At 36.4% G+C, this 26657-nt stretch overlaps 1 protein-coding gene across 1 annotated transcript; it reads right to left on the reverse strand.

The window, feature by feature from the left end:
* Nucleotides 1–11187: 11187 nt before the first annotated feature.
* SAMD9 (sterile alpha motif domain containing 9) lies at nt 11188–25379 on the reverse strand. Its single transcript, XM_060157043.1, has 2 exons — nt 25333–25379; nt 11188–17263 (listed from the first exon to the last, which is right to left on the reverse strand). The coding sequence occupies exon 2, from the start codon at nt 17253–17255 to the stop codon at nt 12504–12506; it is 4752 nt and encodes a 1583-aa protein (XP_060013026.1). The 5' UTR covers nt 17256–17263; nt 25333–25379; the 3' UTR covers nt 11188–12503.
* Between the last annotated feature and the right edge of the window lie 1278 nt (nt 25380–26657).

A 26657-nucleotide genomic window follows, 5' to 3' on the forward strand; every position in this document is an offset into this window, starting at 1 on the left:
TCTTCAAACTATACCACAAAGCTACAGTAGTCAAGACAGTATGGCACAAAAACAGAAATATAGATCAATGGTACAGGATAGAATGCCCAGAGATAAACCCATGCACATATGGGCACCTAATTTATGACAAAGGAGGCAGAATATACAACAGAGAAAAGACGGCCTCTTCAATAAGTGGTGCTGGGAAAACTGGACAGCTACATGTAAAAAAAATGAAATTAGAACACTACCTAACTCCATACACAAAAACAAACTCCAAATGGATTAAAGACTTAAATGTAAGATGAGACACTATAAAACTTTTAGAGGAAAACATAGGAAAAACACTGTTTGCCATAAACCATAGCAAGATCTTTTTTGACCCACCTCCTAGAGTAACAGAAATAAAAACAAAAATAAACAAATGGGACTTAATTAAACTTAAAAGCTTTTGCACAGCAAAGGACATCTTAAAAAAGACAAAAAGACAACACTCAGAATGGGAGAAAATATTTGCAATTGAAACAACAGATAAAGGATTAATCTCCAAAATGTACAAACAGCTCATGGAGCTCAATATCAAAAAACAAACAATCCAGTTAAAAAATGGGTGGAAGACCTAAATAGACATTTCACCAAGGAAGACATATAGATGGCCAAGAGGTCCATGTAAAGATGCTCTACATCACTAATTATTAGAGAAATGCACATAAAAACTACAAAGAGTATCATCTCACGCCAGTCAGAATGGCCATTTTCAATAAAGCTAGAAACAATAAATGCTGGAAAGGGTGTGGTGAAAAGGGAACCCTCCTACACTGTTGGTGGGAATGTAAATTGATACAACCACTATGGAGAACAGTATGGAGGTTCCTTAAAAAACTAAAAATAGAACTACCATACGACCCAGCAATCCCACTACTAGGCATATACCCTGAGAAAACCATAATTCAAAAAGAGACATGAACCACAATGTTCACTGCAGCACTATTTACAATAGCCAGGACATGGAAGCAACCTAAATGTCCATCGACAGATGAATGGATAAAGAAGATGTGGCACATACATACTATGGAATATTACTCAGCCATAAAAAGAAATGAAATTGAGTTATTTATAGTGAGGTGGGTGGACCTAGAGTCTGTCATACAGAGTGAAGTAAGTCAGAAAGAGAAAAACAAATACCGTGTGGTAACACATATATATGGAATGTATATTAAAAAAACGGTACTGATGAACCTAGTTGCAGGGCAGGAATAAAGAGGCAGGCATAGAGAATGGACTTGATGACATGGATGGGAGGGCAAAGTGAGAATAGCATTGACATATACACACTACCGGATGTAAAATAGTTGGCTGGTGGGAAGCAGCAGCATAGCACAGGGAGGTCAGCTCGACGCTTTGCAATGACCTAGAGGGATGGGATTGGGAGGATGGGAGGGAGGCTCAGGAGGGAGGGAATATGGGGACATATGCATGCATATGGCTGATTCACTTTGTTGTGCAACAGAAACTAACATGGTCTTGTGAAGCAATTATACTCCAATAAAGATCTATTAAAAAAACAAACAAACAAAAAGCCAAAACAAACCCAAAAACCCATCTGGATTCTCATAAAACTAACATCAAACAGATTTGCAAAAATGTAAAATAATACCATGCTTCTCCCTACTTTATTTTGGAAAATATAATTTTTTTCATAAAAACATGTTAATATGCAATGGGTTTACTTTGTTAGTTTTAAATAAATAAATATTTTTAAATTAAAAAAAGAAAGAAACTGCCAAACCATCTTCCAGATTGGCTATATCATTTTATAACCCATCTACAATACATGTGTTTCTCTGCTTCCTTCCAAAATATAGTGTTGGCACTACTTTTTTATGTTAGCCATTCTGATAAGCATTTAAGGGATAACACATTTTGATTTTTTAGAAATATCTTTACTGGAGAATAATTGCTTTACAATGTTGTGTTAATTTCTGCTGTACAACAAAGTGAATCAGCTATATGTATACATATATCCCCATATTCCCTCTCTCTTGAGCCTGCATTTCCCTAATGGCTAATGATGTTGAGCATCTTTTCATGTGCTTATTTGCCATCTATATATCCTCTTTAATTAAATGTCTCAATGATTTTTCATGTCCCTTGTCCATTTCTGATTGGATTGGGTGTTTTTGTTTTTAACAGGTAATATTTTAGGGTTCTTTATATATTCAGGATAATAATCCTTTGTTAAATATGTGGTTTGAAAATATTTTCTTCCATTCTGTATCTGTCTTTTCATCCTCATAATAGGATCTTCACAGAACAAAATTTTTGATTTTGATTAAGTCCAATTTATTAACTTTTCTTTTATGGTGCTTTTGGTGTCAAGTCTAAGAAGTCTTTGCCTAGCCTTAGATAGCAAATACTTTCTCCTGTGTTTTTTCGTAAAAGTCTTATAATTTTATAAAATTTTAAAAACTTATAATTAAATCTAAACCTGTGATCCATTTTGAGTTAATTTTTGCATTAAGTGTGAGGTTTAGGTTTAAGTTCATTTTAAAACCTGTGGATGATCAATTGCTTCAGCACCATTTGTTGAAAAGACTATCCTTCCTCCATTGAACTACTTTTACAGCTTTGTCAAAAATCAGTTGAGCATTTATAAGCCTTCTATTCTGTCCCATTGACCTATGTGTCTCTTTCTCTGTCACACAGCCTTGACCATTTTATAAGACGTGAAATCAGGTAAGTCGACTCCTCTCAATTCTTTAAAAATTTCTTTTAGCTATTCTACTTTTTTTGCCTTTCCATATAAATTTTACAACAATTTTGTCTATACAAAGAAACTTGCTGGAATTTTAATAGAAATTTCACTAAAAATGTAAAATTTGGGGAGAATGGATACATTTATTATGTTGAGTCTTTTAATCCTTTAACATAGTATATCTCTCCATTTAGTCAATCTTTGATTTCTTTCATCAGCATGTTGTAGTTTTCAATTTAAGAGTGATAGGGAGGGTGGGAGGGAGATGCAAGAGGGAGGAGATATGCGGATATATGTATATGTATAGCTGATTCACTTTTTTATAAAGCAGAAACTAACACACCATTGTAAAGCAATTATACTCCAATAAGGATGTTAAAAAAAGAAAAAAAAAGAGTTTTGCACATGTTTTGTTAGACTTAAATTGAACTATTTCACTTTTTTGAGTGATTATCAAAGATATTGATATTTTATTTTAGTGTCCATGTGTTTATTGCTCATATACAGAAAGACTATTTATTTTTGTATGTTAATTTTGTATACTGTGACCTTGCTGAACTCGATTATAAGTTCTAGGTGGGTTGTTTTGGTAGATTCCATAGGATTTTGTATGTAGAAAATCACATAATTTTCAGTTTTTATTTCTTCCTTTCTGATCTGTATGTTTTTATTTCCTTTCTTGCTTTATTGCATTAACTTGAACTTCCAGTACAATGTTGAATAAAAGTGGTAAGAGCACACATCTTAGCCTTGTTCTCATTCTTGAGGTATAAACAATTAGTCTTTTACCATTAAGTATGATGTTAACTGTATGGTTTTTTGTAGATGCTCTTTATTAAGTTGAGGAGGTCCTCCTCTATTCCTAGTTTTCAATGAGATTTTGTCACAAATGGATGCTGAATACTGTCACATGATTTTTCTCTATAAGTTGGCATGTTATGTAACTTTCTACTTTAGCCTGTTAATATGGTAGTTGATTAATTTTTGAATATTGAATCACCCTTGTATTTTGGTATATACTCCACTTGCCATGGTATATAATTCTTTTATATATTGATGAATTCTGTTTGCTTATGTTTTGTTAAGGATCTTTTGTGTTTATGTTCATGAGGGATATTGGTCTTTTCTTTGGGTGAGGCACTCTCTTTGTCTGATTTTGGCATCAGGGTAATTCTAGATTTATAAAATCAATTAGGAATGGTTCTTCTATTTTCTGGAAGAGACTGTATATAATTGGCATTAATTTTTCTTTACTTGTTTGGTAGAGTTCTCCAGTGAAAGTATCTGGGCCTGGGGACTTCATTTTTGGGAAATTAAAAATTATATATTCAATTTCCTTAGGGGTTATAAAGTTATTCAAATGATCTAATTTACACTGGATAAGATATAGTAGTTTGTACTTCTCTGAGAATTGGTCAACTTTATCTAAGTTGTAAAATTTGTGTAGAGATGTTCATAGTATTCCCTTATTATCCTTTTAATGTTTTCAGAGTCTATAATGATATCCCTGTTTCATTCTTGATATTGGTAATTTTCTTTTTTTTCTTTGTCAGTCTTGCTAGAAGTTTGTCAATTTTATTGACCTTTTTTAATTAGTAGCTTTTTAAAAGGTGATTTTCTCTATTCTGATTTCAATTTCACTGAATTCTGCTCTTATCTTTGACTCTAGTATGTGTTGGTGTGGCTTTCTTTGGGTTTATTCAAGTGAGGTTTCCTTTGCTCAGCTTTTTGAATCTGTACATTTATATATTTTGCCAACTTTGGGAAGTTTGTAGCCATTATTTCTTCCAGTAATTTTTCAGTCCCACCCTCTTTCTCCACTCTTACAATTACTGTTAAATGAATAATAGATTTTTTTTTTTATGGTCTCACAGTTCCTGAATCTCTCTGCAATTTTTCAGACTGGTGATTTCTTTTTTTTTAAATTTATTTATTTATATTTATTTCTGGCTGCATTGGGTCTTTGTTGCTGTGCAGGGGCTTTTCTCTAGTTGTAGCGAGCGAGGGCTACTCTTCGTTGTGGTGCGCGGGCTTCTCATTGGGTGGCTTCTCTTGTTGCAGAGCATGGGCTCTAGGCGTGTGGGCTTCAGTAGTTGTGGCACTCGGGCTCAGTAGTTGTGGCACACGGGCTTAGTTGCTCTGCGACATGTGGGATCTTCCCGGAACGGGGCTTGAACCCGTGTCCTCTAGCATTGGCAGGCAGATTCTTAACCACTGTGCCACCAGGGAAGCCCCAGACTGGTGATCTCTATTATTCTATCTTCAAGTTCACTAATTCTTTCCTCTGTCCCCTGAATTCTGTTGAGTCAATCCTTTGTGTTGCCTATTTTAATTATTGTGCTTTTAGTTCTAAAATTTCCATATAGTTCTTCTTTACATCTTCTATTTGTTTGCTGAATCTATTTGTTTGCTGAAACTCTTTTTTCATTTGTTTCAAGTGCCTTCACAGTTCCTCACTGAAGCACTTTTACTATGTTTTAAAGTCTTTGTTAGAGAATTCGAATCTCTCTGGCATCTTGGTGTTGGCATCAATCAATTGTATTTTTTCATTCATTCTGAGGTTTTTAAAATTTTGGTTCTTGGTATGATGAGTGACTTTTTTTTTATTGAAACCTGTACGTTTTGGGTACTCTGTTATGAGGATCTAAATCTTATTTAAAGCTTCTGTTTTAATTGGCTTTTGTGACATCACTCTGTCAGGGAAAATGGCGGTGCCCTTTGCCTTGCTCCTCCCAGTTGGGGATAAAAATCCAGCTTTCCCACTTGATTTCCATTAACACCTGAGTGGGGCATTACTACTGAACAAGGGTGAGAGTTCCGGTTTCCCATTTGGTGCTGATAACACCCTGCATCTTGTTGTTTCTTTTGATCTCTAGGTCCTTAGCTACTTTACCTTCCATTCTCTACTTTTAAAAGCCATCTTTTGACATCTTTTGTACTTAGTGAAAAGAATAGGGGAAAATGTACCTACCCATCTTCATAAAAGCTGAAATCTGTATTTTTAGCTTTATCTGTAATTATGTTTCTTTTTCTTTAGTTATTTTATGATCAATCATACCAGAAGTTTGTGTATTTTGTTAGTTTGTTTCAAAAAGCCAGTTTTTGGTTTATTGAGCTCTTCTGTTTTCTTCTTCTTTTTTTTTTTTTTTTTGCGGTACGCGGGCCTCTCACTGTTATGGCCTCTACCGTTGCGGAGCACAGGCTCCGGACGCGCAGGCTCAGCGGCCATGGCTCACGGGCCCAGCCGCTCCGCGGCATGTGGGATCTTCCCAGACCGGGGCACGAACCCATGTCCCCTGCATCGGCAGGCGGACTCTCAACCACTGCGCCGCCAGGGAAGCCCTCTTCTTTTTTATAACATTAATTTCTGCTTTTATCTTTATTGTAACATATTTAAAATTTTTCTTTGAGATATTCTATTTTTTTAATTTCCTAAGTTTATACCTAATTGATTTTCGTTATGTTTTATTGTCTGGAATAAGCAATTAAGGCCATACATTTCTCTCCATGCAACACTTTTGCCTCATCTCACAAGTTTTGAAATGTAATGTTTTAATTTTTATTCAGTTATAAGTGCTTTAAAATTTCCTTTTTTTAGTGTATAAGTTTTTTGGTTTGATTTTAAATTTCCAAATATATAAGGGTGTTTCTATTTAGTTATTTTTATTATCCACTTCAGACTTCCTTGCATTATAGTCCAAGAATGTGCATCGCTTATGCTTATTGTTTGAAGTTGATAAGACCTCCTCTCTAGACAATAAATTACCAGAAACTCAACCAACTAGTAGCCCTAATTGCAATTTCATTGACAGTTGTGGTATCTTTCCTAGAGAAGATTAGAATGATCTCAGGCACATGGTATGAGGGCACTGTTTTAACCAATGCCTTATATTCTAACCCTATCAGAAAAAAGGATCAGAAATGGACAGGAGTATACAGTCAATAGTTTTGCCCAAGGACTACATAAATTCTTGGTCCGTCTGTCATGATACCAGTTGCACATATCTGGACATCCTGCTGAACATCACTGTGATCCCTTATGTTGACAACATCATGCTAATCAAGTCAGATGAGCACAAGCTGGCCAGCACATTAGAAAGTTTGGTAAGAAACAAGTGCCCCAGAGGATGGGAGATAAACACTCTGAAGACTCGGGGACTGGTCACATCAGTGAAATGTGTCTGAGTCTGCTTTCAGAAGAACGTGAACTGCAACAGATTTTCTCACTAACTCTAAAGATACCTGAACTATTGATGCCATATTTAATGTAGGTTAAAATAAATTAAAAGAACATTATTGCTACCTTTTTGTTTATCATTTTTCTTTTGCTGATCCTGTGTTTGGATTTGTTCAAAGAACCAATGAAATCCTAAAGCCCTACTTCAGATCGCAGAATATAATGCTGAATGAAACACACTAACAGAATGAAGTAAACAGCCCATTTCTGTGAATGGCTAATTTTCCTTGTTTTATATGATCACTCTCATCCTATACCTAGTCATTACCATGAGCCAGTGAATCTGAACTATGTGCAGATCAACTTCTTTCTTATCCAATAAACTAGCTATAATGTTTTTTTTTTCTGTATCATGATTTTGAATTAATGCTAAATTATTTTTAAACACTTAGCTCACTTAGAGCTTTCTCTACAGATATTTATATTTGGAAACATCTCTTTTTGTAGACATTCAGAAATCAGATTGTCTTAGTTTAGTAAATGGGATCTGTTTTTATCTAGGACTTGGAACTGCTTTAATTTTGTTTTATTTGAGTTTGGTGTTTGTGATAGCCATGGGAATGCACTTTGCAGATCTCTAACCATAGGGAGCTTAACTGACCAAGGGCCTTTGCTGCTGGGCTTTGAAATCCATTCCTACATTTGAACCAAGGCAAATTCCATGGGCTTCTTGCAGCCAATGATTTATCAAAGCAAGAATACTAAGGAAGGCTGGTTTCTGGGATATCTGAGACTCCTGATGGCTGATTTTTGGTTTAAGGACTGTGATAGTCAGTTCTCCAGAGAAACAGAATAGGATGTATATATATTTATAGAGAGAGATGTATACACACACACTCCACACTCACATATTGTGTGTGTGTGTGTGTGTGTGTGTGTGTGTGTGTATGTTGCAGCTGGAGTCTGAAGGCAGCCTCTCTAGAATTTCTTATTCCTTGGAAGACTTCAGTCTTTTCTCTCTTAAGACCTTCAACTGATTGGATGAGGCTCACCCACATCATGGAGGGCAAGCTGCTTTACTCAAAGTCTACTGATTTAAATGTTAACATTATCTTAAAAAAAAAAAAACCTTTGGACTTCCCTGATGGCGCAGTGGTTAAGAATCTGCCTGCCAATGCAGGGGACATGGGTTCAATCCCTGGTCCGGGGGAGATCCCACATGCTGCAGAGCAACTAAGCCTGTGTGCCACAACTACTGAGCCCATGTGCCACAGCTACTGAGGCCTGCGTGCCTAGAGCCCGTGCTCCGCAACAAGAGAAGCCACCGCAGTGAGAAGCCCACACACCGCAATGAAGAGTGGCCCCTGCTCGCCGCAACTAGAGAAAGCCTGCGCGCAGCAACAAAGACCCAACGCAGCCAAAATAAATAAATAAATAAGTAAATAAATAAATTTATTTAAAAAAATTACCTTCACAGCAACATCTAGATGGCTGTTTGATATAATATGTGGGTGACCAAATATCTGGGTACCTTGCCCTAGCCAACTGACACACGTCTTAAGTAAATCACTAAAATATGGGCTTAAACTATATTTTCGGCAACAAGGATGAGATGATGATAGCATTTCCCTAAAGGGTAAATTTCTGGATTTCAAACTGAACAATTGTCTTCTTCCACTAATGAAAGAAGATGCAAGTTTTTACTTACTTGGAATGTATTCAGTGGTGACATAGGACTCTCAGGCTATAAAGCCTGCCTTGGAATTGGAAACTCGTATACAACGTTATGATGATGGTATACATACATATTTAAGTTTTAAAAATACAGAAAAGAACAGAGAATTATAGTACACATACTTTAATTAGAGCTGGGCTTCTTGACAGTAGAGAAGGTGAAAAATCTATAAATATTTCAGTGCATATGAACTCTTTTCTAGTATGTTTTAAGTTGTGCAGCAGGAAGACCTTTGGAGGAGCAAGAAATATAAAAATAAGTGAGGTGCTTCCCTGGTGGTGCAGTGGTTGAGAGTCCGCCTGCAGATGCAGGGGACACGGGTTCGTGCCCCGGTCCGGGAAGATCCCGCATGCCGTGGAGCGGCTGGGCCCGTGAGCCATGGCCGCTGAGCCTGCGCGTCCGGAGCCTGTGCTCTGCAACGGGAGAGGCCACAACAGTGAGAGGCTGCGTACCACAAAAAAAAAAAAAAGAGAAAATAAAATTTTTTAAGAGAAATAACTTAGTCTATACAATAAGTGAACTTCCCTTTGGGATTACTTTCTGAGAGTTTTCTTTGCTAATCTACATTCCAAACAGCCAGAAGCAGAATCCCATGCAGTTTCCAAAGCTCATTTGTTCTGGTCACCATTTGTTTTGAGAGTGTTGATTAACATTTCCTTTTGAACACTGAGTTGTGAAACTTTTGTATTACAATGACCTAATCAATGATTCTCAAGTTAAAAAAATATCTGATGCCTTCTCACTCTAGGTAGGCTCTATCTGAATTGGGAGACAGAATAGGCAATTTGGAAAGACCTCTCGGGGAATTCTGTTCAGCTGAGAACTGCTGGCTTATGAATAGTAAATTATTAATATTTAAATCTTACATTCCAAATTTCTATTTTTCAAGACCAAATTCCATGGACCTAAGGAAAATATAAAGCTAAATAAAGAGAATTATGATAAATCAATATGCTTGTCAAATTTATCCAGCATGGTTCAGCTATGCTTTATTTGCAAAAGAAAAACTGACACACTTATCACTCTGCTGTTCCTTGGTAAAGTGGGCTTGGATGATGATGATGACGATGATTATCATCATTATTATTTTGAGCAAGATAAAAAAGTGATCGTGATCTTCTTGAGTTATACAATCATCTAACTTCCAAAGCACTCACAAAACTGAGCAAATAAAGCCAGTATCTGCATATTAGGGGAAGGAAAAATATTGCTAATGGAAGCCACAGGCCTAGTCAAAAATAAATGTTTTATATCAAGTGGTAAAATAAAAGAGGGATTCTACCCCAAGACCACCACCTCGATAAGGACCCATGAGTTACTGCAGCTGCAAGGGAGGGTCCATCAAAGCCACCTCAGTAAATAGCAGCCTAAAAAGCGGATGTGTTGGCACATCATTACAAGCCCCCACCCCACCCCACCCCATCATAGCCATTTGCTCTCCAGAGATGATCTAGAGTTTCTTGCAAGGGAGAGATGCACTGGCAGGGCCACCTCCCAATTCCAAAACAGGGAGAGGCAGTAGCATGGGGCTGGCCTGGGGCTCTGACTTTCTGAGGGTGGACAAGTAAGGCATACAGACAGAGCCCCTGCCTGAAGAATAATCAGATTTATCTGTGAAAAACAGATTCAGTGAGACAAAATGTTGTTAAATTTTAACTTTGGCCCTAAAATGATAGAAATACCAAAGTTAGGTGATACACCAAAATGTGTACTTTCAAAGTAAATGTCCAAGAAACAATTGACCTACAATAAAGACATAAAAGCATTGATAGCATAGAGCAGGGGTTGGCAACCTTTTTCTGTAAAGAGCCAGATGGTAAATATTTTAGGTTTGTGGGCTGTATGGTCTCTGTTGCAACTACTCAACTCTGTTGCAATGCAAAAGCAGCCAAAGCCAATACTTACAAAAATGAGTATGGCTGTGTTCCAATAAAACTGTATTTAAAAGTAAAAGACAGGCTGCATTTGGTCTACGAGCTGTAGTTTGCCCACTGCTGGCACTGAGGAAGAGAGGGTTTATGAAGAGGTTCTTTTGGTGAAAGTTCTCCCAACCACCACGAGAACCTCATCCTGAGCCTAGAGAGGGGGGCTACAAGAGGACCACGTGGAGTGCTTGATGCATCCTCTTGACTCTATGGGGCACGTTGTTGCCAAGACTGGACGTTAGCTGCACTCCCTACCAATGGGAGAACAAACATCCATGAGTGTTTCTCATGCACCCCAGGTAGATCATGGGGGAGAGAGCATCTGCCTAAGCTGGTTTAATTTGAGTTCAAAAGGATCACCTGGGAAGGTAAGAGGACTCCAACAGAGACCATCCTCTTTAGAGTAGAACGAAACCTGGAGCAGAGTGGGAAGTGGCCCCAGAGAAAAAAATGCAACTGGACATTCTCATCTCTAAATTGAGACTGTGTTTGAGCAGAGGATTTTTTTATGCCAAGAGTGAATTGGTAAGTTATGAAGCTGAAATTTCATGCAGGAGCAAAGGAAAAACCTCCTCCAGTGAAAAAATTTGAATGGGATTGTAAAGACAAAACAGCATTTCTTGTTTGTTTTGTTTTATAAGTATTTTATAACAGAAAACTTCAAAAGCACAGTCCAAAGAAGAGAGAAGAGTCTGATGAACTCCCATGTCCTCATAATGCAGCAATTATTAACTCCTGTCGAATCTTGTTGCAACTATACTGCCCACCTACTCTCCTTTCACCATCCCCATACCCCATACACAGAATTACTTTGAAGCATATCCAATGTCTGTATTTCCTTTAACTTGGAAGTAGGATCCAGAGGCTTGATCAGATTCAGTTTCAATTATTTGGCGAGACTGTCTCACAGGTGTTGTATGCACTCCTACAGGACTTCCAGGCCCATGATGTCTGGTTCTCTCTCAGCAATGTTAATATTGATCAGGATTTAGGACAGTTTGATTCATCTGTTATAGTTCTTTATCAGCTTTTTATCAGTTTTAGCAACCACGGATGATTTCCCATATCCATAATTTTATTAGGAAAAATTACATTTTGATTACCTCTCACTGGTTGTGCATAGGCTATATGTATACATGCTAGAACACTGGGATCCCCTGGATTGGAGACTCATTAGTCTTTTCACAAGAGTCCTTTTTATTCATTAGCTTTGGAATTTTGGTGTATTTTTGTTTGTTTGGAGGTCTATGAGTTTGTCAGCTGTAGAAACAAAATTCATTTTTGCTCAACTGCCTGCTACTGCATGAAAAGGAAGCCTAATTCTCCAGCCTACTTACTTTGGTAAGATCTGCAGACCTCTATGGGTATGACCTTCAGAGAACTGGTTGGTCCTCTCCTTTGAAAGACCCTTCAGTGCCAAGTACATGGTACCTTTCTGGTCTGCCTGGTAGGAATAAATGTTTATATTGAGAGTTTTCATCTGTTTTTGTGAAACGGTTTCCCAGATATTGTAATGTCTTGGTACTGTAACTATTTTCAATTCTGAAAAAATTTCACATTTAAGAAGAAAGTAGACAGTCTTCCTCAATCCATGCCTTGGTTGGTTAATTGAGGGAGGTGGTGGGATTCTGTGTGGCTGAATGATTACATTCACCGCTCCTAATTCCATCCATAGCTCCTTATTTTGCCCTTGATGGTGTTGTCCAAGCCAAGGTAGATATTTGATAGTTTCCACATCTCTCATTCCTTCCTTTTCCAACACAGTCTATTTGAGACTCACAACATGCTTAAGAGGAAATATAAATATTGTCTGTACAGGGCTGAAAAGTCAGAGGCTGTATCTATAAATTTGCCAATTTAAAGTATAGATCTTGGGTCTAAAAAAATTAAGTGCTTTTGCGTCCACATTCCTGGAGGGAGAAGATCAAACTCTTAAATAACCTCAATGTCATAAGCAAGTGGGCCTCCAAGGGAAAACCCCAGGTAAAAAGATACTTTTTCTATGCTTCTACCACTTCTAAGTTGACCAAGAAAAGCAGGTGTGATGGGTATTGTGACTTTTTCATTTATTCCATATTCTATGTATAAACAATTATTTTCAGCTCTTCCTTTTAACCGAAGCAAAAGTTCTCGGACTTTTTCCTCCTTCCATACATCTCCACTGTGCCACAAGGAATTAATATCAGCTGTCTTTCTAAAACATTGGTCGATTTTTCCTTTGTGAACAAGTCTGTTCATATTGTTACCCTTCCCAAGAAAGAAATATGCAATTGGTTGCTTTGTACGATACATATGCTTATATTGCCCCCTGAAAGAATTTTCCAGTGACCGAGCATACTTTTCCATTTGTTTAGAATCTTGATCTAGTTGTTGGTTTCCTGGCCAGAATAACAGGGAGGCTAGGAAATAAGGTTCTGAAAATCGATAATTCATTCCTACTTGTTGCAAGACTTCTTGAAGCTGATCTTTCAGTTTTTTAATTGGCTTCACTAATTTGGAGGTAGGTTTAATACAGTAGAGAATGATGTTGGCCAAGATGAAATTTTGCTTTTCCCTTGGCAGGATTCTGACAGTGCACTGCTCAAAGAGAAAAGTATATTTGTTAATTATATCTTCCATGGTGCGTATAGCATCTTCTTGAGTTTTGATAAGATATTCCAAGAGCCCAGAAAACTTGTCTGCTTTTAGAACTTCTAGGCTTCTCCGATACAGCTCTACTTGAAGTGGCAAACTAAGCTTTGGTCCAAGATCTTTGTTCTGTGATTCCTCTGAGGGACCGAATATATCTGCATACTTCTTAAAACATCCAGCCACCCTTTTCCGAGTTTTGGCCTCTTCATTTTGCTTAGTATTGTTCCTGGGTTTTAGAAGGACAAAGTAATCATCAAAAAAATCAAAGGACTTTTTCAAAGAAAATTTCAAATTGGTTAGATAAGGAATAAAGTTCTTGAGGACTACTTTAAATTCATTGCTCGGATCTCCAGGAATATCATTATTTCCTGATATAAAATTGATCATATCTCTTTTAGATAGTTCATTTTTATTGTCAAAAAAAGGAATGAGCTGGAGAATCTGGATTGTGTAGAGCCCAACTTCTATCTCCCCTTGATACCCAGCTATATTGTAAGTATCATACCGCCTTTTCGACTTCTGATAAAATCTTTCCTTTGCTTCATACTCTCTATCCTCACTTTGCTGTTGAGATTCTTTGAATGCATTTGAGGCATGCACTGCTAAATCCAAAAGATCAGATAGATCATCAACTGAAATGTTCCTGTTTCTTCCATTATCCTCTAACCACCATCTAATTTTACTTTTGTACACTTGACCCAGTGTGTCTGAGATATAAGAATTGGCAGGTTCTATCATTTTTGCTTTATTTGCCCAACATAGAGCACTGTTAAAGTCCTTCTCTTTAATGTAGAAATGTCTTGACAAGGCTTGGCAAATGAATGCATTTGGGTTGAACCGACGAATACCTTCAAGTAATACATTTTTAACTGCCACATTCCCTTCATCTCTATGTAATGCTTCAATGAATGGGGAAAACCAAGTTCCTGTTTCACCTTCATGTTCGTTGCGCTGTCTTGTGAGCAGCAGTGTATGCATATCTTCTAAAAATTTGCTTTTTCCTATACCAGTATCATAGAACACATTTTCTGTTAGCATATCCAGCATAATTTGACTTTTATCTAAGTCATAGCTTATCTTCAATTCTTCCAATGAGCGAATGGCAATCAAAGGGTGAATAATGCGTACTCCACAGTAGTTCCCACATTCTACCACCTCTGTTTTTATTAGAATTGTAGAGTAGGTGCCCATCTTGTCTTCAAGCTTTTCTGTTCCCCAGAAAGCTTTCTTGTTTGTGATTCCTAAGAACTTTTCACACTGTGATAGTGAAATGGTGGTATCAGGCACATATGAATTAAGAAGAGCCAGAAAAGAAAAGAGCTTTGCTTCCTTGGTGGAAGTATTTTGTCCTTTCAGAATATTCCTGACCACATTTTCTATGTACGTTTTATTAAAGTTGGTTTTCATAATCATGAAGGAATAAAAATCTTTAAAGTTTTTATGTTGCTCTTCAATTTCTTTCAGTTTAAGCTCAAAAGCTCTCTGTTCTTTGGGAGATAGTTTTTGTATTAGGGCAATACTGTCTGAGATCTTTGCACTTTTTTCAGGATTCTGTGATCTCCTGCAATTTAGGATGATCACTAGAGGCTTCTCATATCGAATATACCTATTAGCTACAGCTGTCTGAATAGAGGCCTGCAGAAGATAGACATTATCTTGTTCTTCAAAATCATCAACAAGCAGTAGTACAGGTAAGTATTCCTGATTATTTGTTGTCCCATAGGTTATTAAATTAGTCACTTGTTCTCCAATTTCAGAAAAATCCACTGTCTTGTTTTTCAGCACAGCACATCTGAATTTCTTCCTTAGTTCCCAGAGAATATGCATGGCCAAGGTAGTCCCACCACAGCCTGGATGATGAAACAGATGAATAATTTTGACACATATTGGCTTTGAAGAATTTGCCCAGTTTTGAATAATTTCTTCAAGTATTTCATATTTATCCCTTTTGACAAAAGGGGAAGAATAGTTTTCAGAAGAAAAGTAGAAGTTCCACCATGATACTTTGCCACCTCGATAGAAGTCTTCCTCTTTTGATGCTTTGAATTCAAGTAATTTTTTTTTGTCCTTCTCTAAGAGTGTACCTTCACATTCATTTTCACAGAGAATTTCCAGAGCAGTCATGATATCTTCTTCTTTTTTCAGAAGGACAGTAGATGAACCAATAGATGGTAAAAATCTCTTTGAAGATTGAGTCACAGATTTTAGCTTAAGAATAGTTCCATTTATCTCTTCAAGACTTAAAGCAGAAACACATTGGCTTGATAATTCATCTTGCTGTTTCGTTAATCTTGCTTCAAGTAGATCTTTCCATCCCTGACATATGCGTGAATGTGTGCAAATACACAATATATTTTCCATTCCTTTGAGATCTTGGTAGAAAGCACAGAAGGTCTCAATGAGGGGGTCTCTTGGGTCATCCACAGAGGAGAGTAATAGAAATACCACCAAAAACTTCCCTCTTGGCATTATGTCTTCATGTGTAAGAAATGAAATCAGTTTCCTGACTTCAGACGCTTTTTCTCTTTGCCAGGAACTTGGATCTAAGGGTTTATATTTTTCACTGTCAAGGTCTAACCTGCCATTGCAGAAAATCCAGCTGAGTTGTTGATAAAGATTCAGACTAGTAATCTTCTCATTTGTAGTTTTCCCTTCCACATATAAACTTGGGAAGTGAAGGTTTGCTACTCGGGTTTCTTTGTAAGCTTTGACCACACCCTTGCTCACAGATTCAGGATCAAACTCCAACACAGCAAACCATTTAATTTCCTTTAGGAAATCTAAGTGTTTTATTTGAGTTGGATGGCATTTATTTATTACAAGAATGTACCATTCATAGTAGGAATTATCTAACAAATCCTGATTTCCTGTCAACAGTTTAACAAGCTTTGGTCCCTCACTCTCTTTTTTATTTGTTTTTACTCTGCATTTTTCTTCTGCTTCTTTCCTACATTCTGCCAGTCTTTTTAAATCTAATTTAAATGATGTGAAATATGCATTATTTTTCATGATGTCCTTAGTACTGGCCCCATCGCGCACAAAGACTGAAAATTTTGGACTTTGTGTCCATGTCTTCTTGCTGCAATTTTGCATTTTAATCTGGAAATAATCATGTTCACATTCAGAATATTTTGGAACAACATCCACTTCAATAACAAATCTGTCAGATGGAGTACTATTTGGCATTAAAACTTCTACAAATCTTGGCTCTCGAATGCAATTCTTTGCTTTTTGGACCTGATGGTCTTCAAAATATTTGTGGATCATCAGATTGAAGTGGTCAATGAGGGCTTCCTTGGTGACAGTGGTGACTTCCACGCCAACAATTTTTCCATGGGGTTTGTCCTTGACTCCAAAATGAATAGTGCCATTGGTACGTGAATTCATACAAGCTGAAGCAAACCGGAAAACCTCATTGCTAAATTTCATCTTAACATCCTCTTCTGTGGCTGTTCCTGTATTCGTGAAGCATTTGAATTCATGTATTGGATCAATGAGATTGAGTGGTCCTGTTTCAGGCTGTAGATTAAAATTTAATTTGTAACGATATGGATCACTGAATTCATCAAAAGGGTATGATACACATGTTGGTTCTATGGATGGCTGCTCTTCCTCTGTGTCATCTATTTCATCGTTCATGAACTCATGTTTCAGTGACTTAGAACCTTTAGTAACTGTACTCATTGTAGAGTCATTAACCATGTCTGATTTCTCTTTCTCCTTTTGTTTTTGCTTTGAAGTTTCTCCATTTTTCTCCTGTTTTTTAGGAACATTTTTACTGCCTTTCCCCCTCTTACTTGTCTGAAAAGGATCTCCAGAGGATGTTTCCAGCAACTCTTTGAAGAGATGTTCTATTTGGATAGCTGGTCCAAATGTTATGCCCATAGCAACAAGGTGTTCTTTAGTTAAGTACTTCAAGTTTGCGCCATTCACGTCTTGTGCAGTCAAAATTTCCCTGTGTTTTTGGTCAATTTTTTGACTTTCTAACCACCGATTTACATCCTCTTTTGTCCATTCATCTGTATTATCTGGTAAGTTAAGTTGTGCTGCCATTCTGATACCTATGTATAGAAAAAGAAAAATTATTTAGTATTTTTATAAGTAAATTTTAAAAATAGTCAGTTAATTTTTCAATAGACAATATGTACATGTCTTATAAAACTGAAAAAGCTCAAAAGGATATACATTCCATCTAATTACCCTCCTGAGAGGAAATTACCATTATCAGTTTCTTCTATATCCTTTCAGAGAAATACTACCAAATACAAAAGCATAAACACTTTTTTCCATTCAAATGGCAACATACAATACTCAACTCTCTTTGCTTGCTTTATTCACTAACTGTATCTTGGGGATGCTTCCAGTCAATATATATATAGAGAGAGATGTTTCATTCTTCTTAATGGTTGTTTTCTATAATGTGTGTTAGCTCTATTGTTTATAAATATTCAATTCTGCTATAGAAAATAAGAAAACCAAAGGAGGCTATATGAAACTAAAGAGAGAAGAATTATGATATGAGGAGGATACATGAAACAAGGTATAGAAGCAAGTAGTTTGTGAAACATGTTATGATAGACATAGATAAAGTAAATAGAGCATATGAGCGTTAAACATAGTTAGGAAGAGAAAGAAGGGCCAAATAGATATTAAATATTCATGCGGCACACTTGAAGCACTTTATATTTTTGACATCTTAATTGGGCCACCTACTGTTGACACCCATTCTGATCCTTTGTATATTCTAATTAAAAGACATAAATAAAATCCAGAGTAGCTTATCAGGCTAACTGATGAGTTAGAGCTGTGGTCAGGCACATATGCCCCTCTGCATCTCTCTGATTGGAGCAAATGTATGACACTGACACAGGTGTCTTGTATCTGTTGATTCCTCTGGGACAGACCTCAACTCTGGTTCTCAAATTCACACAATCAGTGGAGAATGCTGATACTGCAGAGAGGGAGAGAGAGGATATATGAACTTGTATAACTCAGGTAATGAGATCCTTCCACCCCTCTTGTACCTTATCCAAAGTGTGTTACCCATCTCTTTCCCCCTGCTTTTTGTTGTGTATTTTAATTGATTTAATAAAGATGTGCCTCAAATACCTTAAATTGATCTGTGAGCCATTCTGTTCCATGACTTCTGGGATAGCTTGCTGGGTAGTGAACTTGGGGGCTACTATTATATCCATGTAAATTTTCACATAATATTTGGTAATAGCTAATTCCTGGGCAGTAACAAATGGCATTACTATTTGGTATTCAGATTGAAAGACTACTATTTGGAAAAATTATTGGCAATCTGGGTTGCAGAAATATAGCAATGGTTAGAAAAAAACACAACAGAATCCAGATAATAATAGTCAGTTTTAAGTACAATCCAAAAATGGCTCAAATAATGTGAGCCATTCCTATAAAATCACCATGGGAGAAATCAAATCAACAGAGAAGATAAGCCTGGAGAATAGTGGAAAATAGACTATATAGGCACACTTCCATGAAATAATACACAGGAATATTACCTACCAGTGGTACATAAAAGATCAAGGTTAGGATTTACCTTCCCGTCCAGACATAAAGCTGCCAGAGCAATTGTCCAATGTTAAAGCTATTATTTTTTGGTTAGTAACTCCTGCATTCATATTAAGTGAATAAAAGATATACCTTACAGCTACATTAAAAAAAATAGGCAAAGATATGCACAACTGATGGAAATTTTACTCTATTACAATACTATGACAATCAGAAACCATGGAGATTTAATGCTTTCTAAAAAAAGTGAACTAGGTGAAATTTCTTTCAGTTATTTGGCCTATAGAGATTAAGAAGCTCAAATTTAAAATAAGCTGGGGAGAGAGAAAAGAGTGGAGGTGGGAAATTGCTTTAAGTGTACTACTTTTTAAAGTAAGCCCCTTGTGTGGGACTATATCAAACTTAGAAACTATGCATTGAAGGACACAATGAACAGAATGAAAAGGCAACTTATGGAATGGGAGAAAATATTTGCAATATTTTCAAATCATAGATATGATAAGGGGTTAATATCTAAAATATATTTTAGAAAACTCCTGCAACTCAATGACAAGACAAATAACCTGATTAAAAGTGAGCAAAGGATTTAGACATTTCTCCAAAGATGATATACGAATGACCAACAAACATATAAAAAGATGTTCAATATCACTAATCATTAGAGAAATACAAACCTAAAACACAGTGATATATCACTGTGATGTAAAATAGTAGTGATGACTACTATTTTAAGAAACCCCAGAAAATAACAAGCATTAGCGAAGATGATGTGGAGAAATTGGAGGAACCCTTGTGCACTACTGGTGGGAATGTAAAATGATGCAACCTACACAACCTACCTTAAGAGAATGGTTAAAGGAAGTTTTCTAAACAGAAAGAAAATAATAAAAGAAGGAACCCTGGTACATTAGGAAGAAAAAAGAACACAGTAAGCAAAAATATTGGTAAATATAATAGACTTCTCCTCTTTGGTTTTCAAAATTACGTTTGATTTTTGAAGCACTGGCTGATATGGTTCTAAATGTATGTAGTGAAAATATTTAAGACCATTATATGTGGATAGGGTAAAGGGATATGAAGGGAAGTAGGATTTCTATGCTTCACTCAAACTGGTAAAAAAAACACTATTGGACTGTCATAAGTTATGTATGTATAATGAAACATCTAGAGCAATCAATAAAAAAGCCATACGAAGTGATACACTCAAAGTGATATACTCAAAAGTGATATACTCAATTCCACTAGATAAAAGTGGAATTGTAAAAAAACTTTCAAGTAACCCTCAGGACATCAGGAAAATAAGAAAGAAAATTGAAAAACATAAGTCCTAACATATAAATAATTAATTACATTAAATATAAATGGCCTAAATACAGAAGTTAAAAGACAGAATTGGTAAAGTGGATTAAGAACATGACCCAACTATATCCTGCCTGTAAGATGCTCACTTGAAATAAAATTATATAAATAGGTTGAAAAGAAAAGTATGGATAAATACATATAATACAAATATTAATCAATAAAGACAGGAATGGTTATGTTAATGTCAGATAAAGTAGACTTCAGAGAAAAGAAAATTACCAGAGACAAAGGCATATTGCATAATGATAAAATGTTCAATTCGGGCTTCCCTGGTGGCGCAGTGGTTGAGAGTCCACCTGCCGATGCAGGGGACACGGGTTCGTGCCCTGGTCCAGGAAGATCCCACATGCCGCAGAGCGGCTAGGCCCATAAGCCATGGCCGCTGAGCCAGCATGTCCGGAGCCTGTGCTCCGCAACGAGAGAGGCCACGACAGTGAGAGGCCCACATAACGCAAAAAAAAAAAAAAAAAAAAAAAAAAAAAGTTCAATTCAACAAGATGACATAACAATCCTAAAAGTGTATGTGCCAAACAAGAAAGTTTCAAAATGTTTGAAACAAATACAGAACTTTTCAGTTTTAGACAAATCCACATTTATAGCTGGATATTTTGACACCTTTCTCTCTATAATTGAAAGAAAAATTAGACAGAATGTTAGTGAGGTTACAGAAGAACTCAACACCATCAACCAACAGGTACCAAACCACATTTATAGAACACTCCATTCAACAACAGCAGAAAATCTTTCTTTTTAAGTGCCCAAAATAGACCATAACCTAAATGATAAAACAAGTTTCAACAAATTTAAAATAATTGAAATCATACAGAATATGTTTGCCAACCACAATGGAATCTTATTAGGAACTGATAACAGAAAGATAAGAGGAAACTCACTAAACACTAAAACTACACTCCTAAATAATTCATGGGCCAAAGAAAAGTCCCAAGTGAAATTAAAAAAATACATTGCAGTGAATGAAAATGAAAATACAACATACCAAAATTTGTGGTACGTGGTTAAAGCAGTATTGAAAAAATTGTTGCAATAAATGCATACGTTAGAGAAGAAACGTCTCAAATTAATAATCTAAGATCTTACTTCAAAAACTTAGAAAACCTTGAAAAAGAAAAGTAAAATAACCCAAAGCAAGCAGAAGGAAAGAAATAATAAAGATAAGAGCAGAAATCAATTAAACTGAAAACAGAAAACAATGGAGAAAATCAATGAAACAAAATCTGCTTCCTTGAAAGATCAGTAAAATTGACAAAACTCTAGCAAAACTGGCAAAGAATAAAAAAGAGAAGACACAACTTACCAATATTAGAAGTGAAACGGTGGATATAATTTTGAACTGCATAGACATCAAAAGGGAACAAGGGAGTAGTATGAATAACTTCACACACACAAATTTAACAACTCAAATGAAATAGAACAATTCCTCAAAAAACAAACTTCCACAGTCCATTCAGTATGAAACAGATGATCTGAATAGTCCCATACTTTAAAGAAAACTGGATTTTTAATTTTAAAGATCTCCCTACAAGGAAAAATTTCCAGGCCCAGACAGATTCACTGAAGAATTCTACCAAACATTTAAAGAATTAATGCTGATTTTATATAATCTCTTCTAGAACACAGTAAAAGACGGAATACTTCCCAATTCATTTTATGAAGCTCGTATTACCCTACTAGCAAAGCCTCTGCAAACCCAGCCTTCAGGTGAGCTCCCATGGACCAAGACTCCTGCCTCGCCCCAGTGCCAAGCCAGTCCCTGAAGCCCCAGGCTCAAAGCAGTCTCCTGCAGATCCAGGCTCCTGCCTCACTCCAGTGCAAGGCCAGCTCCCATAGACCCAGGCTCTTTGCCTGCCCTGGTGCTGGGTTGGGTTCCAAGGACACAGACTCCAGATTGGTTCCTATAGACTCAGGCTCCTGGCTTGCCCCAGCCTCCAGGTTGGCTCCCGAGGACCCAGGCACATGGCCAGCCCCACTGTCAGGCTACACCTCATGGACCCAACCTTCAGGACAGCACCTGTACCCCAAGGCTATAGGCCAACTCCTGTGGGCATCAGAATCCAGGCCCACCACCAGCACTTCAGGGGCCAGGTCCACCCCATGGACCCAAATGCCAGCCTACCGCTGTAGACCCAAGCACTAGTCCAGCCCAGACACTGACCCAGGCAGCAGACCTTCCCACCTGAGGATCAAGCTCATCCTCAGAATCTACCAGACAATTCACCCACAATCTCTGGACAAGCTGACTGGTGAAGGGCTTTTCTGGCCTAAGCCCAGTCTGTAAAGACTGAAAGAGGTGCCTACTTCTTCAAATGTGCAGACAATAATGCAAGGCCAGAAGATTTATGAATAATCAATGAAACATGCAAGGCCAGAAGAATTACCAATAATCAATGAAACATGACACCATCAAAGGAAACTAATAAAGCTCCAATAAATGACCCTAAAGAAATGAAGATCTATGAACTACCTGACAAATTATTCAGAATAATCTTCATAAAGAAAGTCTGTGAACTACAAGAAAACACAGATATACAATTAAACAAAATTAGTAAAACAATGCATGAACAAAATGAGAGGTTCAGCAAAGAAACAGAAACCATTAAAAACATATAAATGAACAAACAGAAATCCTAGCATTGCAGAACACAGTGAATGAATTGATGAATTCAACAGAAAGCTTCAAAAGCAGACTCATCCAAGCAAAAGAATCGGTGAACTTGATGACAGTACATTTGAAATTCTCCATTCAGAGGAGCAAAGAAAGAAAAAAGAATGAAAAAGAGTGAAGAAAGCCTATGTGAATTATGGGATACCATTGACAGTAAAATCTACTATTGTTGGAGTTCAAGGAGAATAGAGGAAGAAAAGGGCAGAAGGCTTATTTATAGATATCATGGCTGTCAATTTCCCAAATGTGGGGAGAGATTTGGACATCCAAGTTCCTGAAGCTCATAGGTGCCCCAAAAGTTTCGACACAAAAAGATCTTCTCTAAGACACATAATAATAAAACTACCTAAAATCAAAGACAAAGAATTTTAAATGCAGCAAGAGAAAAAAATTCCCACATACAAAGGAACCTCCATAAGACTATCAACAGATTCCTCAGCAGAAACCTTATAGGCCAGTAGAGAGTGGGATGATATATTCAAAGTGCTGAAACTGTCAACCGTGAATACTTAAGAACCTTACAAGTTGTCTTTCAGAAATGAAGGAGAGATAAGGACTTTCCAAGACCAAAACAAACAAACAAACAAACAAACAAGTTGTAGAGTTCTTCACCACTAGACCTGTCTTACAAGAAATGCTAAAGGGGTGTCTTTGAGTTGTAACAAAAGTATGCTGACAGCATGAAAAGAATATGAAAGTATGAAACATAGTGAGGGTGAGAATATAGTCAAACTCAGAACACTCTAATACTGTAATGGTGGTAGATAAATCACTCTTAACTCTGGTATAAGAGTAAAAGATAGGGACTTCCCTGGTGGTCCAGTGGTTAAAGACTTCACCTTCCAATGCAGAGGGTGTGGGTTCAATCTCTGGTTGGGGAGCTAAGATTCCACATGCCTTGTGGCCAAAAAACCAAAACATAAAACGGAAGCAATATTGTAACAAATTCAATAAAGACTTTAAAAATGGTCCACATTAAAAAAAATCTTTTTTAAAAAAAGTAAAAGACAAAAGTATTAAAAATAACTATAGGTAAAATAAAATAATGTGTTAATGGATACAACATATATAAAAGATGTAAACTGTGACATTAATAACATAAAATGTGAAAGAAGTTAAGTTAAAGTGTGGAGGTTTTTTACGTGGTTGAATTTAAGTTGTTATAAATGTAAAACAGACTGTTATATCTATAAGATGAATAATGTAAACTTCATGGTAACCACAAATAAAAAACCTGTAGCAGATATACAAACAATAAAGAGAAAGGAATCAAAGCATATCACTACAAAAGGTCATCAAATCACAAAGGAAGACAGCAAGAAAGGAAGAAAGGAAAATGAAGGAATTATAAAGCAGCCAGAAAATAATGAACAATATGGCAATATTAAATCCTTACCTATCAATAATTACTTTAAATGTAAAAGGATTAAATTATCCAATCAAAAGATACAATGTGGCTGAATGGATTAAAAAAATCAGATCCAACAGTAATATGCTGCCTACAAGAGACTCATTTTAGATTTAAGGACACACATGCACTGAAAGTGAAGGGATGGAAAAACATATTCCATGCAAATGGTAACCAAAAGACAGCAGGAGTGATTATAATTAGACAAGATAGACTTCAAGTCAAAAATTGTCAAAAGTGACAAAGAAGGTTACTACATAATGATAAAGGGGTCAATTCATCAAGATGATATACAATTGTAAATATATAATGCACCCAAACTTAGATACTTCAGTGTACCTAAAAATATAGCAGATATTAGCAGAACTAATGGGAGAAACAGACATATACAATAAGAGTAGGTGACTTCAATATCCCAGTTTTAACAATGGATAGGTCATTCAGACAGAAATTCAATAAGGAAACAGCAGACCTAAACAACACCATAGATCAAATAGACCTAGCAGACACATTCAGTACAGTCCATCCAATAGCAACAGAGTACACATTCTTTCAAATTGCACATGGAACATTGTCCAGGATACATCATATATTAGCCCACAAAAGAACTCTTAACAAATTTAAGAAGGTTGAAATCATATCAAATGTCTTTTCTGACCACAATGATATAAAATGAGAAATCAATAATAGAAGGAAAATTGGAAAATTCATAAATATGTGGAAGTTAAATGGCACACTTCTGACAAACCAACAGGTCAAAGAAAAAATCAAAAGAGGTATCAAAAAGTATCTTGAGACTTTTAAAAATGGAAACACAACATACCATAATTTAAGAAATGCAGAACAGTTCTAAGACAGAAGTTAATAGTGATAAATGTCTACTTTAAGAAAAAAGAAAGATCTCAAATAAGCAACCTAATGTTACACCTCAAGAACAAACTCAACCTAAAGTTCACAGAAGGAATGAAGTAATAAAATCAGAGCAGAAATAAATTAAATAGAAACTAGAAAACAATAGAAAATGTCACCTCTTCCTGGTGCCGGACCCCCCAGGCTGCGGGGCCTGACATGGGGCTCAGAATTCTCACTCCTGTGGGAGAACCTCTGTAATATAATTATTCTCCAGTCTGTGGGTCTCCTACCTGGGGGGGATGGGGTTTGATTATATCACTAGTCCTCCCCTCCTACCAGTCTCACTGTGGTTCTTTATGTCTTTAGTCGTAGAGGATCTTTTCTGGTAGGTTTCGATCTTTTTCAATGATGGTTGTTCTGCGGATTGTTGTGATTTGGGTGTCCTCTTGAGACGAGATGAGCTTAGGGTCCTTCTACTCCACCTTCTTCAAGAGAAGACCTTCCCATTGATACCAAGTTTCTTAAAAATAGTTGTATCTCAGAGCAGTTGGGCATGAAGGAAATAACACTGCAGAAAGAAAAGGAGACCAGCCAAATTAATGACCAAGGCATCCATCTTCTCTTACCACTAAGAGCGTTTTTTGTAAATTAAACAAAATTAATGAACCTTTAGCTAGATTAAGAAACAAAGAGCAGAGACTCAAATAAATAAAATTATAAATGAAAGAGAGATGTTACAACTGATACCACAGAAATGCAAAGGATTATAAGATAGTACTATGAATATTTATATGCCCCCAAACTGGACAGTCTAGAAGAAATAAATAAATTCCTAGAAATATACAAACTACCAAGACTGAATCATGAATAAAGTATCTGAACAGACCAATAATGAGTAAGGAGGCTGAATCAGTAACTGAAACCTCCCAAGATGGAAAAGCCTCGGACTTCATGACTTCACCAGTGAATTCTGCCAAATATTTAAAGAAGAATTAATGTGAATACTTCTCAAACTCTTCCAAAAAATAGAAGAGAAGGGAACACTTATAAGCACATTTTATGAGGCCAGCATAACCTTGATACCAAGGCCAGATAAGGACAGTACAACAAAAAGAAAGTTACAGACCAATATCACTGATGAACATAAGTGCAAGAATCCTCAACAAAATACTAGCAAACCAAGTTCAACAGAACATTATAAGGATTATAAAGATCTTATACCATAATTAAATGTGATTTATCTCTGGGATGCAAGGATTGTTTGATATATGCAAATCAATAAATGTGATATACCACATTAAAAGAATGAAGGATAAAAATCATATGATCATCCCAATAGATCCAGAAAACTAAGAAAACAGAAACAGAGTCATATATACAGAGAACAAATTGGTGTTGCCATATGGGAGAGGGGTGGGAGGATGAGTGAAATAGGTTAGGAAGATTAAGAGGTACAAACTTCCAGTTACAAAATAAATGTGTTGGGCATGAAACGCATAGTGCGGGGAATATAGTCAATAATAATATCAATAGTAATATCTTTGCTGACTAGATTTACAGTGGTGATCATTTCGTAATGTATAGAAATATTGAATCACTATGTTGTGTACCAGGA

This window comes from Lagenorhynchus albirostris, chromosome 8 (genome assembly GCF_949774975.1).
Source record: "Lagenorhynchus albirostris chromosome 8, mLagAlb1.1, whole genome shotgun sequence".
Classification (NCBI taxonomy): Eukaryota; Metazoa; Chordata; class Mammalia; order Artiodactyla; family Delphinidae; genus Lagenorhynchus; species Lagenorhynchus albirostris.